This window comes from Salmo salar, chromosome 12 (assembly GCF_965601325.2).
Source record: "Salmo salar chromosome 12, fSalSal1, whole genome shotgun sequence".
In the NCBI taxonomy this organism is placed as follows: Eukaryota; Metazoa; Chordata; class Actinopteri; order Salmoniformes; family Salmonidae; genus Salmo; species Salmo salar.
This window is the reverse complement of record NC_138302.1, coordinates 65,294,228-65,308,351: the sequence shown is the minus strand read 5'-3', so window position 1 is coordinate 65,308,351 and position 14,124 is coordinate 65,294,228. Positions and strand designations below refer to the sequence as shown.

General features: G+C 42.7%; 1 protein-coding gene across 2 annotated transcripts in view; it reads right to left on the bottom strand.

Moving 5' to 3' along the window:
• Positions 1-14,124, bottom strand: part of LOC106565476 (inositol 1,4,5-trisphosphate-gated calcium channel ITPR1) — a 170,467-nt gene that overhangs the window by 64,961 nt on the left and 91,382 nt on the right. For both annotated transcript variants that reach the window (XM_014132696.3, XM_014132698.3), the window contains exons 27-37: positions 13,488-13,658; positions 12,835-12,915; positions 12,395-12,532; positions 12,066-12,191; positions 11,646-11,846; positions 11,179-11,430; positions 10,645-10,770; positions 8,095-8,223; positions 5,272-5,392; positions 2,869-3,053; positions 1,910-2,058 (exon numbers count right to left, since the gene is read on the bottom strand). In XM_014132696.3, coding sequence (XP_013988171.1) covers positions 1,910-2,058; positions 2,869-3,053; positions 5,272-5,392; positions 8,095-8,223; positions 10,645-10,770; positions 11,179-11,430; positions 11,646-11,846; positions 12,066-12,191; positions 12,395-12,532; positions 12,835-12,915; positions 13,488-13,658 — 1,679 coding nt within the window. The remainder of the gene's footprint in view (positions 1-1,909; positions 2,059-2,868; positions 3,054-5,271; positions 5,393-8,094; positions 8,224-10,644; positions 10,771-11,178; positions 11,431-11,645; positions 11,847-12,065; positions 12,192-12,394; positions 12,533-12,834; positions 12,916-13,487; positions 13,659-14,124) is intronic.

Genomic DNA, 14,124 nt, shown 5'->3' with positions numbered 1-14,124 from the left:
GCAGTGAGAAAGAGGTGGAGGAGATGGAGAGAGAGAATGCAGTTAATGTAGCTCCTCTAAATCTTAGTAGAAGACGTGGTGATTCAATAATAAATCTATTTAATCATAATTCACTTCCTCCTCTACCATGTTCTATTCCCAGACAGACCAAAGGTGGTGTTCTCTACTGCTCTGACTAACGCTGTAGGACCCTTCCATAGTGACACTATGCTGATCTTGGCCAGGCTTACAACCAAATTATAGTTACCACATACTGTTCGTGGCATACATTTCAACCATTTCAGGACAAAATAATGTGCACGAGTGTCTGAATATGTTTTTTATCCTGATCCAGGTCTCTTCACAGCGCCAGTGAGAGGAGTCTACTACTTCAGATACACTGTCTGTGGTGGTCAGGATACAGAACCAATAGGTGTACACTTGTATAAGAACAACCAGAGTATAGTAGTCACAGGTGAAATTAATAATGGCCAGTATGAGTATGAATCTAATGCAGCAGTCCTAGAGTAAGAGGAGGGAGATGTGGTCTACCTGCAGCTCGAATCAGCCCACCAGGTTTATGATGATATCTTTACTCGTACCACCTTCAGTGACTTCCTGCTCTTCACCATGTAGCTTCAGGGTGTGGATGAATGTTTCCTCCCACCAATACATTCATAAAGAAGGGGCAATGTGTCTGTCATTACTTTGGGCAAAGTGAAATACATATAATGATCTGTCTACATACCAGAGGTGTGGACTCGAGTCACATGACTTGGACTCGAGTCAGACTCGAGTCACAAATATGATGACTTGCAACTCGACTTTGACTTTAACACCAATGACTCGTGACTTGACTTGGACCCGAGCCTTATGACTCGACCTGACTTGATACCCTCCCCAAGCCCAAATATTAAAAATGATGCTATTAAAAAAAAGTGTGCAGCGCATCAACTCTTCATTTAACGATTACAGTTTGAATCGGACAGCAGCCAATAAAATTGTGCCAGCTGAGAAAAAGTTGTGCAAGGCAGTGCAGAGGAACGTCGGCGGGTGAATCCAGATGGAGCCCTTGGAAAGATGATACCCAAAAGTATTATTTTCGGATATAAAGACAATGCTGTATCAACAAAAAACGGATTGCAACTTGCAAAACTTGCGGGAAGAAAATTACAGACGGAGGCGCAACAATTTCCAACTTTGTTCAACATTTGAAGCTGCACAAAGAACAATAAGTTGTGGCTAATATAGCCGACAGCTATATATTTTATTACTTTAATAGTGTATCATGTTGGCTAGCGTAAAGTTAAATCAATGAGCCAGTCAGTATGGGAACGTGATCATTGCACCCAAGATTGAGCTACAAATGGCTAGGCAATTGGTAGCCTAAATCCTGCCTGACGTTTCTAAAACAAGGTTGGGCGATAGCACATTCATCTCCTGCACATCTATCACTCCAGTGTTTTATTGGTATATTGTAATTACTTCGCCACCATGGCCTATTTATTGCCTTACCTCCCTTATCTTACCTCATATGCACACACTGTATACAAACCTTTTCTACTGTATTATTGACTGCATGTTTGTTTATTCCATGTGTAACTCTATTGTTGTATGTGTCGAACTGCTTTGCTTTATCTTGGCCAGGTCACAGTTGTAAATGAGAACGTGTTCTCAACTAGCCTACCTGGTTAAATAAAGGTGACAAAATAGCACATTATGACTCGTTTAGAACTCGAAACTCAAAGTTAAAGACTTGAGACTTGACGGTCTTGACTCGGACTTGCCTGTCTTAACTTGGGACTTGAGTGCTAAGACTTGAGACTTACTTGTGACTTGTAAAACAATGACTTGGTCCCACCTCTGCTACATACTATCCCATACACTGTATACGTTGTTTAGTGTGGGGTGGGATTGTGAACACACATACTTGCAGATGAAGCCGCCACTCTCACACTTCCTGCGGGAGTCAGTGTTCTCAGGGAAGAGTAGCTCGGGCCGATGCAGTACATCCACTAGGACAGACAGCTCAGCCTGGACCAACGGACGCAGGCGGTCTTCTAGAGCTGACACTATGTCCTACAGAGACAAAGGGACAGGGAGGGAAGGGGGGGAGAGAAAGAGGGGCAGAGAAAAAGGGAGCGAGTTAAAGGGATATTGCGAGATTTTGGCAATTAATGATAAAGACAGTTGTGCTAAGCTCATGAGGCATTTATGAGTTATATTATTCAAGAATCAATGAGTAAATATAAAGAATTGAAATGACAGTTACCAACTTCACAAATCCCAGACTGTAGCTTTAACTTTTTGTGCCTCAGTGTGGTAAAGGGATAGTGCAAGATTTTGCCAATGAAGCCCTTTTTGTACTTACCTAGAGTCAGAAACTCATACCTTTTGTGTGTCTTTGACTGAAATTTGAAGGAAGTTGAAGGTCATTTTGTGAGCCATAGCTAGCAATTGTGCTAGTTCACAACTGCCCATCTGACTTTGGGTAAGTAGAGAAAGGCTTAATTGACAAAATCTCGCACTACCCCTTTAACATACTCAGGCACAAAAAATTAAAGCTGGTCTGGGATTTGTGAAGTTGATAACTGTCATTTCAATTCTTTATTCACGCACTGATTCTTGAAGAATATAACTTATAAAGGGCTCATGAGTTTAACACAACTGTCTGTCTTTATCATAACCCAAAATATAAGGTTTTATTAATCCATTGCTCACAAACAGCAAGAATGTAAACAATGTATAGCTTCAAAATTGTTACAACTATCGCTTGGATGTCATGGTCTGTCAGTCCTTGCATGTGTAGCGCAATATCTATGAATTTAGGAGGGATTACATTTCCCTAGCCCCATCCCTCAGACAGACTCACACAAACAGTGTACCTACCTGCAGTCTCTCGATGATGTTCCTGTAGTCTCGGGAGGTGGTCAGTACGGAGTCTCTGCGTGCAGCGTTACGGGCAGACATTCTCCAGGACATGGCTGTCTTCTGAACGATGTTGTTGGACTTCACAAACAGGTTGTTCACCTGGCTGTCCAGATCCACTGGGATGGCTATGGCTCGCCCTTTAGCTATCACATTCAGTACCAGTAAAAAGTTTGAACACGCCTACTCATTCAAGGGTTTTTCTTTATTTTTACTATTTTCTACATTGTAGAATAATAGTGAGGACATCAAAACTATGAAATAACACATATGGAACCATGTAGTAACCAAAAAAGTGGAAAACAAATCAAAATATATTTTATATTTGAGATTCTTCAAAGTAGCCAACCTTTGCCTTGACAGCTTTGCACACTCTTGGCATTCTCTCAACCAGCTTCATGAGGTAGTCACCTGGAATGCATTTCAATTAACAGGTGTGCCTTGTGTTGGGTTGACATAGGGGAGGTATCAGTTGTGTTGTGACAACATAGGGGAGGTATACAGAAGATAGCACTATTTGGTAAAAGATATATTATGGCAAGAACAGCTCAAATAAGCTAAGGGAAACGACAGTCCATCATTACTTTAAGACATGAAGGTCAGTTAATACGTAACATTTCAAGAACCTTGAAAGTTTCTTCAAGTGCAGTCGCAAAAACCCATCAAACGCTATGATGAAACGGGGTCTCATGAGGACCGCCACAGGAAAGGAAGACCGAGAGTTACCTCTGCTGCAGAGAATACGTTCATTAGAGTTAACTGCACCTCAGATTGCAGCCCAAATAAATGCTTCACAGAATTAAAGTAACAGACACATCAACATCAAATGCCAGAAGCCAGAAGAGGACTGGCCACCCCTCATAGCCTGGTTCCTTTCTAGGTTTCTTCCTAGGTTCTGGCCTTTCTAGGGAGTTTTTCCTAGCCACCGTGCTTCTACACCTGCATTGCTTGCTGTTTGGGGTTTTAGGCTGGGTTTCTGTACAGCACTTTGAGATATCAGCTGATGTAAGAAGGGCTTTATAAATCAATTTGATTTGAAATGCTCAGAGGAGACTGCGTGAATCAGGCGTTCATGGTCGAATTGCTGTAAATAAACCACTACTAAAGGACAGCAATAATAAGAGACTTGCTTAGGCCAAGAAACACGAGCAATGAACATTAGACCAGTGGAAATCTGTCCTTTGGTCTGATGAGTCTATATTTGAGAATTTTGGTTCCAACCTCTGTCTTTGTGAGACGCAGAGTAGGTGAACAGATGATCTCCTTGAAGCATGGAGGAGGAGGTGTGATGGTGCTTTGCTGGTGGCACGGTCTGTGATTTATTTAGAATTCAAGGCACACTTAACCAGCATGGCTACCACAGCACTCTGCAGCGATATGCCATCCCATCTGGTTTGCGCTTAGTGGGAAAATAATTTGTTTTTCAACAGGACAATGACCCAACACACCTCCAGGATGTGTAAGGGCTATTTGTCCAAGAAGGAGAGTGAGGGAGTGCTGCGTCAGATGACCTGGCCTCCACAATGACCGACCTCAACCCAATTCGCAGCAGTGGTTAGAGCATTGGGCGAGTAACCAAAAGGTTGCTGGATCGAATCCCCGAGCTGACAAGGGAAAACAAATCTGTCATTCTGCCCCTGAGCAAGGCAGTTAACCTACTGTTCCTCGGTGCACTGAAGATGTGGATTTGGATTTAAGGCAGACCCCCGCACCTCTGCGATTCAGAGAGTGCGGAATGCACATTTCAGTTGAAGGCATTCAGTTGTACAACTGACTAGGTATCCCACTTTCCCTTTACAATTGGGATGAGTTGGACTGCAGAGTGAAGGAAAAGCAGCCAACAAGTGCTCAGCATATGTGGGAACTCCTTCAAGACTGTTGGAAAAGCATTCCAGGTGAAGCTTGTTGAGAGAATGCCAAGAGTATGCAAAGCTATCATCAAGGCAAATGGTGGCTACTTTAGAATATAAAATATATTTAGATTTTTTTTGGTGTCATTTCATAGTTTTGATGTCTTCAATATTATTCTACAATGAATGAGTAGGTGTGTCCAAACTTTTGACTGGCACTGTACACACAACCAAGGAAGATGTCATACAACACTCATCTTCAGAGTACATCCCAATCATAATAGCACTGCCTCATCAGGGAATTTGACTAACAAATGACCAACAAATGGCTAACATCAAGTTGGATTTCTTTGACAACCCCAATATATAAAGTGTTATACAGTTGGTCAAATCTATACATACAGTAGAGTAGTTCATAGAAGCCAGGTTATTTTGAGGGGTCTTTGTTGGAGGTGTAAAATCGGAGCTACAGTAGTGTTGGGGGTTAGTGTTATGAATGTGTTGTACTTCTTACCCACGTCAGACAGCACCTTGATACAGCTCTCCACTGAGCCCTTCTGGACTGGGACCAACCAGTTACAGTGATACACTCTGAACACTGCCTGTAACTGCTGTACAAACACTGGCTGCCTGGTCTGAGGGTTAGGAGAGGGAGAGGAGGGAAGAGGGCAGAGGGGAGTGAGAGGTAGAATAATTGAGTTATAAAAAACTGATCAACGAGATAATATTATAAGGTTTATATAACCATGTTATTGCATACTTGACATGGATGCTTCCGACTCACACTAACTATTAAGGCTCCACCATTACAAATCATACCTCCACCTAGCCCTGTGAAACAACATGGTGGCCGCAATCTGGAAATCAATCAAAGACACAAAAAGACAGTACAGGGACAAAGTGGAATCACACTTCAAATGGCCTCGACGCAAGATGCATGTGGCAAGAACTTCAAACCATTGGGGATTCTAAAAAGAAAACCAGCTGCGTGGAGAACACGATGCCTCTATCCAAGACGAGCAAAACACTTTTTATACTCGCTTCAAGCTAATCAACACCGATCCTCCTACAAGAGCCCCTGCTACTGAAGAGGACTGTGAGCGCTCGATCTCTGTGGCAAACGTGAGTAAGACCTTCAAGCATGTAAATACTCACAAGGCAGCAGACCCCTATGGTATCCCCGGCCGCGTCCTCAAGAGCATGTGCATACCAGCTGGCTGGAGTGTTTACAGATATATTCAACCTCTCCCTGTCCCAGTCTGATCTCCATGTTTCAAGTTGTCCACCACTGTCCCTGTACCCAAGCAAACAAAGGTAACCTGCCTTAATGATCATCGCTGTAGCTCTCACTTCTGTAATTAAGTGCTATGAGAGGCTGGTCAAGGACCACATCAACTCCACCGTACCCGACACCCTGGCTCATTAACATTTTCATACCGACCCAACAGATCCACAGATGACGCAGTCTCCATTTCTCTGCACAGTGCCCTATCCCAGCTAGACAAGAGGAATACCGATGTGAGACTACAGCTCAGCTTTCAACACCATAGTCCCTTCCAAGCTCGTTACTAAGCTCAAGGCCCTGGCTATGAACACCTCCCTCTGCAACTGGACTGGTGGTGAGGGTAGGCAACAAAGCCTACGCCACGATGACTCTCAACACAGGGGCCCCTCAGGGTTGTGTGCTCAGCCACCTCCTGTACTCCCTGTACATCCACGACTGAGTAGCCACAACACGATGGTGGTGGGCCTGATCGCCGACGGTGACAAAACAGCCTACTGGGAGGAGGTTAAAGCCCTAGCAGGGTGGTGCCAGAAAAACCAAGGAGCTGCTCGTGAACTACAGGAAACAGGAAGGGGAGCACGCCCCTATTGAAATTGACAGGGCTGCAATGGAGAAGGTCAGAAGCTTCAAGTTCCTCTGCGTGCACATCACAGAATAGAATACTTAAGAGTACAGATTATTGTATGAGACTATACACAGATTTGTTTTTCTTAAATATAATTACAAATTCAATTTTATTGAGTAAATGTATTTATTGGTTTATTTTCATTTTGAAATAAAAAAATTATGAATGTAATGAATTGAAGGTTATTTGTTAAAGTGGCAGTGCAGTTTAAAACTAGATTTTCCTGTTTTCTTAAATTATATTTCCACACTATGAGGTTGAAATAATACTCTGAAATTGTGAAAAATATGATAATGCCCTTTTTGTGTAAAAGCTGATTGAAAAAAAATCCTGGAATTTCAGCCAGTTCAGTTGGGATGTGATCATCATGTGATTTGTCACAATGTGATCTGATTATAATAGACCAATGACTGTTCCTCTGGGTAAGGGGCGGGCTCTAGACCATCCTATTAGCCAATCAGGGCTGTGTATGTAAATATATTCAAATGTGTTCCTAACGCCAACACGATCACTGTGAGCATTCCACAGACCAAAGGAGGCTCAGGGAAATACATTATTACAAATATTTGTATTTATTTATTTTCATTAAATAAACACACACAGTGATTTATTAGATATACAGAGATGATTTAAAAATACAATTACAAAGACAGAATGGGGGCTAAATGTACCGATTTTAAAGGGTGTATCATTAGATTTAGGATGTTGTTTGGTCGGCAGAAGTTTTTGGCCCCAAAAAAATGGGGTGCCCAGAAATTCTGGTGAAAAAAAAAATGGGGTCCCAGCTGAAAAAGTTTGAATATCACTGCATTAGCACCTAGTCATGTGTGGTCCCCATTTCAAAAAATGTATATAAAGTACCTCTGTCAGTTTCCCCAAAAGTGAGGCCTGCAGCAGAGGATAAAAGCAGTCAAAGAATAAAACAATTGTCAGTGATGATTTTCAGGACAAGCCACTTGATAACCTGGTTTCTCTCCTCTCTTATAGTCTCCACATTGGTGCAGATGTCCATAATAAAGGTCTGGAAGGTGGTATTCCTTTTATTCTAGGAATTGAAGAGCATTTTACCAAGAACTAGATGAATGGACATTGAACATAAAGATCTTGGGGATGGGGGATTGATAAACAATTACTAAATGCTGTCTACCATGGTTGTGGCTCCCATGTACAACAGGAAAACATTACTCAGTGACGCCATTATAACAATCATTATAGACTGTGACAGGAGTAGCATACAGCTCTCTAAGGCTAGCTCTACGGGATTATGACAAACTTCATGTTCCAAGATAGAAAGATAACATAAATGGCAAATGAGATTGTGAAAACAGAGGAAGGAAGGTTGTACTGGCTTTCTCTGAAAGACCTTGGTTCCTCTGACAGAACGTCCCTCTCTTTTCTGGGTAGGGGGGTGGGTTGCCCTTGGTTACCTGCAGGCTGGTGCTCTGGTCGGAGAAGGGTGAGCTGAAGAAGGTGGTCACAATGCTCATGACCGTCTCGGTCACATAGCTCTCCAAGACCGTGTCGGCATGTTTGCGGTCACTCGTGTTGTTGGACACCTGCAGACGTCACAAGGTGAACACAACTCATTCCTGTTTCACCTGCAGTTGTACTGCACTTATGACATCTATACATTCTGAATACTGTAGGAAATCCAGGCCTGTGTATAGAATAGTATAGTGAAAAACCAATGAGTTTTCAAAAGGGGCGGATTTCTTACAAGTACATTATAGTTTAGTATAGGGAGGATGAAGTGTATTTATGCTAATAATTATGCTATTGTGCTCCAATGATGCCTTCTAAATGTCCTTAATATTTTTTTAGAAAAAGTTTGATTGAAACCCTGATCCATTCTCATCAGTCATTCAGACGTATAACTCTTGCCTGGTTATTTCTACTTAGAAAAGTATTGGACAGGCCACCTAACATGCTGACCCCACGACCCGCTTTGCGTGTGAAGCGTTGCAAAATAAATTTACACAATCATTTCATCCAAACTGCTTGCGCGCATCAATGAGCATCTGCGTAGGTAGGCGCTAAAATAGAACTTGGTTCTATTTGACGTTTGACGTGCTGCAAGTCCTGCCTCTCCCATCTCCTCATTGGTTTTTAGGAGCATATACCCACATGGGTGATTGAAAAATGAACTGAGATCCACACTCCAGTCCAGTTGGTGGCGGTAATGCAGAATAATAATAATATTTTTCTGAATTGGAAAATTTTTCTCGGTGTAAACTTAAATATAACTGGAGGTAAAGTATGTATAAGAGACAACGTTTTTTTTTTTTAAACAAGATCAAATTTAGTCATTTGAAAGTCTGCTAGTTAGTGCTTTGAGAACTAACAATCACCTCAAAAGCTAGACAGTCAGGGAGATTCAAAAATTCCAAAAGGTATGCATTCAGGAGTATTTTTGTCATGGCATGGGGCCCTCATTGATTTTGTTATAATGTTTGAGTCACTCAGATAGCATAAGCCATGGCAAGATGTGTAGAATTGCAAGAAATGTGCTTTAAAACGGAACATTTTTCTCTCAGCCTCATGGCAAAATATGTAGAATTGCAAAAAAATTGCTTTTAAATCAGCAAAACAAATCTCCGCCACATGGCAAAATGTGTAGAATTGCAGGAAATTAGCTTTAAAACGGCAACATTTTGTCACTGTGGCCAACAGGAGGGCCTGAAATGTTCTGAACGCACACCATGGCCATGCCCATGTTCACGCCTCCCACCACCGGAGCCCCATTTTGATCCAGTAAAAACCTTAGCTGTGTTCGAATACCCATACTAACATACTGTATACTACATACTTATTGAGTATATACTACATACAATTAGTTCATTTTAGTATACTGTAAATGGAAGAGTATCCTTTCAGTTGAGCTTACTAGCTCTTCGCCGGTCTACCGGAAGTTGATGCTGTTGCTGTGCAACCTCTTGCAAGCTAGTTAGCATAACAAATTAACAGTTAGACATTTTGTTGGATGTGTTCTTAAATTCAATATGGAGTGCCAGAGTGTGCTCTTAAATTCAGAGCGTTGTCAGATTGTCCATTTGTAAATTCTGAGCGTTTCGCTCTTGGAGCAGACACTGGACGCTCGGGCCAAGGAGTATGGTTGATTTGAGCGATCTGACCTTTCACCGGCAGTCAAGCACCCAAGCTAACGTTGGCTAGCTTGCTAGCTACTTCCAGACACAAATGAGAGTGAAAAATCTGACCATTGTACTCGCCCTAGCAGAGCTGGTTAGGCAGTTTCCGTGTTATCCAGAGCGTTAGTGACTAACTGTGTTGCTGGGAACTATTTAATTACGCTTTTTTTGCCGACTTAACTGACACCGGCCATATTCAACGAGTGTTGATTACTCGTAAATTAATTATTTACGAAAGCACCCGAATGTCCATTGAGAACGCACAACGACTATAACATTTAGCTAACCTAAGAATGACAGGAATAATCAAGTCAATAAACATTGGGTAGTTAGTTAGATAGCCTATAGTTAATATACTGGCAAGTTTGATGTATAAGTAGCCAACTAACTTTAGGTAGCTAGCTAACATACCAGTACATACTGCTGTAATGATATGCTATGTGGTTCGTAAGGACAGCGTAGCTAAAATATTGTCAGCCAACATAACGTGTAAGGTAACTTATTTGAAAAGTAATTACTTTATTACATTGCTCAACATTGTTAGCATTTGTCATAATTAGTATCCGCTATTGTTGGACTTCGGTGGCATATTTTCCACCATTTTCTTCAAACCTGAAAACGATGTGATGCCACACCCATTTCCTGAAGAATTGCATCAATGGCCCTAAAGTACGGAAATAGTGTCCTCTGCTTGTATACTTAATATTTTGGCGAATTTAGTACAACATACAATGACCAGTAAGCATAAAATATACTCAATTCACATCACAAATAGTACTGTTCATGTGGGGAGTATTCGCACACAGCTCCTGTCTTGTATAAGTCTCTCACCCTGCAGATGTCCACCAAGAAGTTCTCAAAGAGCTTCCACATGTGGTTGCTGGTGTAGATCTCCTTCATCTCCACCTCCGTGTCCACATAGCAGTGGTTCAGGAAGTTGATGTAGGCTATCTTCACCTGGAGAGGACAGCGTTAAGCACACTCATTACACCCTGTCCATAGCTCAAGGAGTTGTTTTACAATGATGATGAATACATCATGATGTGATTCTAGCTCAGGGCAGGGCACAGTGATTGGGGCCTGTTAGTTGACTAATCTAGGGGCCATGGTTGTTCTGAGTTTGTCCCTATAGAGTAGGGCTCACTACTGTCTAAGACCGAAAGATGACAGATAGTGGACAATGACTTGTCCATAAGAGTGAGATGGGAACGAGGGCAGACAGGCCATTATGGGGACGGTTAGATGATGAATGGCAGGCCTGTGAAGACTTGAGGATCCACAGCCCCCTGCTCTACACCTTCAAGTCTAACCCTAACTCCCTAAACCTAAACTCTGCTTCTTCCATCCTGAATCTCCTCAGCTCACCTCAGGGATACAGTCCTCGTGGGTGACCACCCTCACTATGTCGTCCAAAGGTAGCAGAGAGTTACATTTGATCTCAGTGTAAACGTTCTTTCCCTCAGTGCAGACAGCCAGCAGCTCTACCAGGTGGATGTGGTACATCAGAGGACTGTTCTGATCCATACGGTCTCGCTCAGACCTCATCATCGTGACCAGGGTCTGGAAGGACGCACGGTCGTTGTAGAACACCAGCACGTCCTCGCCAGCGTTCACCAGCTAGGGGGAGAGAGGGACAGAGAAGAAACATATAGAAAGTCAATGGAACGAAATAGACTATGGAACAGGGATTGAAAAATACAACAAACTGTGTAGGATACAATATGATTTCATTGGGTGGTTATGATTTGATTTAATGACGAATGTGTCGTACGACTGGCTGGGCAGAATAAAAAATTGGCAATGAGACAACAGGGTGATGATGAGATAGTTACCTCAGCCATGACGATGTCCTGACACTTTTTGATGAACTTGCTCTCGGCCTTGACGATGGTCTGCAGGAACTTGAGGTACTGGACGTTGCGGCCGTGCGTCTCGATGCAGTGGACAAAGTGCTGTACCACGCGCTCGTTGATCTCACTGCACAGCTGGAAGTTATTCATGAAGATATGCTGCATGGTGACAGCCTCTAGGATCTGATAGGGGGAGAGAGAAAGGAGGGTGAAGGAGAGAGAGAGAGATGGAGGGAGGGAGATACAAAAAAGAGAGAGATCAACATTGAATTGGTACATCTTCAGAACTCCTGATGTATATAATCTCTCAGGTTTTATTTTATTAGGGGAAGACAGTGCTAATGCCATGGTTAAAGTAATAACAGTGGTGAGGTCATGGTGGGTCAGTGCGGTCTGTCTCACCCCTGGATTGAGGAACAAGTTGATGTGTTTGTGGAGCAGAGCCTGGTTCTGCTGGTTCCCTGCACAAAAGTTCTGCAGGAACTGGTGGGCCAGCTTCATGATCTCCTGCATACGCACATCCTCCCCCTGGAGATAACACAGAGGATGAAAGGATTGCGAGTACACACACACACACACACACACACACACACACACACACACACACACACACACACACACACACACACACACACACACACACACACACACACACACACACACACACACACACACACACACACACACACACACACACACACACACACACACACACACACACACACCAGTACCTTCTCGTAGGGGATCTGCAGTAACTCCAGCACCACGGTGTGAGCCCCCATGTTCCTGAGGAGTCTCTGCTGCTGCTTCTTACTCTTCCTGCCTGACAGACCCTCCTGAACACATAGCCTGCTGAGACGCAGCAGAATCTACACACACACACACGGGGGAGACAAACAAGTGGAGAGAGAGGGTCTAGCTCAACTATGTTAAAAGGGAAACTGCAAGATTCTGGGCAATTTAGCTGCTGTTCTACTTACTTGGCTCGCAAAACTACCTCTAACTTTCTTCATACTGCACACAGAGACATAACAACGGTATCCACGAGTTCATCTGACTCTGGGTAAGTAAAAAGGTATTGCCAGAATCTTGCAGTATCCCTTTAACCATAGCCCTATCCATCCCAGAGATAATACAGTATACTGAAAAGTTAAGACTCTTTAGACTTCACCTCCTTCACCACTCTGTAGTTGTAGCTCCTGGTGCTCTCTGGTTTCTTTGGCTTGTCTGAGCCACCCGAGTTGGAGTCACCCTAACGAACAAACAGAACAAGACCATTAGCCAATGCATCTCTCACAAAGGATAGTGAGCTTAGCTAACAATAAAGCTCTATTGCCATAGTTTAACACAGAGAGCCAGCGGTGAAAAAAGTACCCAATTGTCATACTTGAGTAAAAGTAAAGATGCCTTAATAGAAAATGACTAAAGTAAAAGGCACAATTTACGTGTTTTTTTATTTATTTACAGATAGTCAGGGGCACACTAACACTCAGACATAATTTACAAACTAAGCAGTTGTGTTTAGTGAGTCCACCAGATCAGAGGAACAGGGATGTTCTCGTGATAATTGTGTGAATTGGACCATTTTCCTGTCCTGCTAAGCATTCAAAATGTAACGAGTACTTTTGTGTGTCAGGGTAAATATATGGAGTAAAAAGTACATTATTTTATTTCGGAATGTAATGAAATAAAAGTAAAGTTATCAAAAACATAAGTAGGTAAAGTACAGATACCCCAAAAAATGACTTAAGTAGTACTTCAAAGTATTTTCACTTAAGTACTTTACAGCGCTAACTCCTGGTCTGTGGATGCCTACTACTGTACCTTCTTGTGTTGCGACTCTGCAGAGCCCTCCCCAGCGTCCATGCCCTCATCTGGCCCCTGTCTCTTGTAGACCCACAGCTCAGACTTCTCCACAATGGAGCGTAGCTGGTCCAGGTCTGACTTGATCTGCTTGTAGTTCTCTACATCCTTACTGGTCACCAGCAACTGGACCTGGAGGCATGGGCAACAGACCAGTAGGACACCAGTATGGAGGATACCAGGTGTGGGATGGTTGTTTATGATTAGAGTCGAACAATAGTTTTACCTGACCATGTGCCTTGACTAGGACAAACTCTGGGCCCTCGGAGGTTATAACTGCAGATTTTCCTGGTCAAGTCATGCAGCCATTTCCTGGTCAAGCTAAATTAAAAGCCTAAGTGGTACTTGGATAATTGTATAATTCTAAGGATATTACGTAAGTGTGAGTGATGGGTCATGGGTAGACAGGGTAGCCTAGTGGTTAGAGCGTTGGACTAGTAACCGAAATGTTGCAAGTTCGAATCCCCGAGCTGACAAGGTACAAATCTGTCATTCTGCCCCTGAATAGGCAGTTAACCCACTGTTCCTAGGCCGTCATTGAGAATAAGAATTTGTTCTTAACTGACTTGCCTAGTTAAATAAAGGTAAAAATAAAATA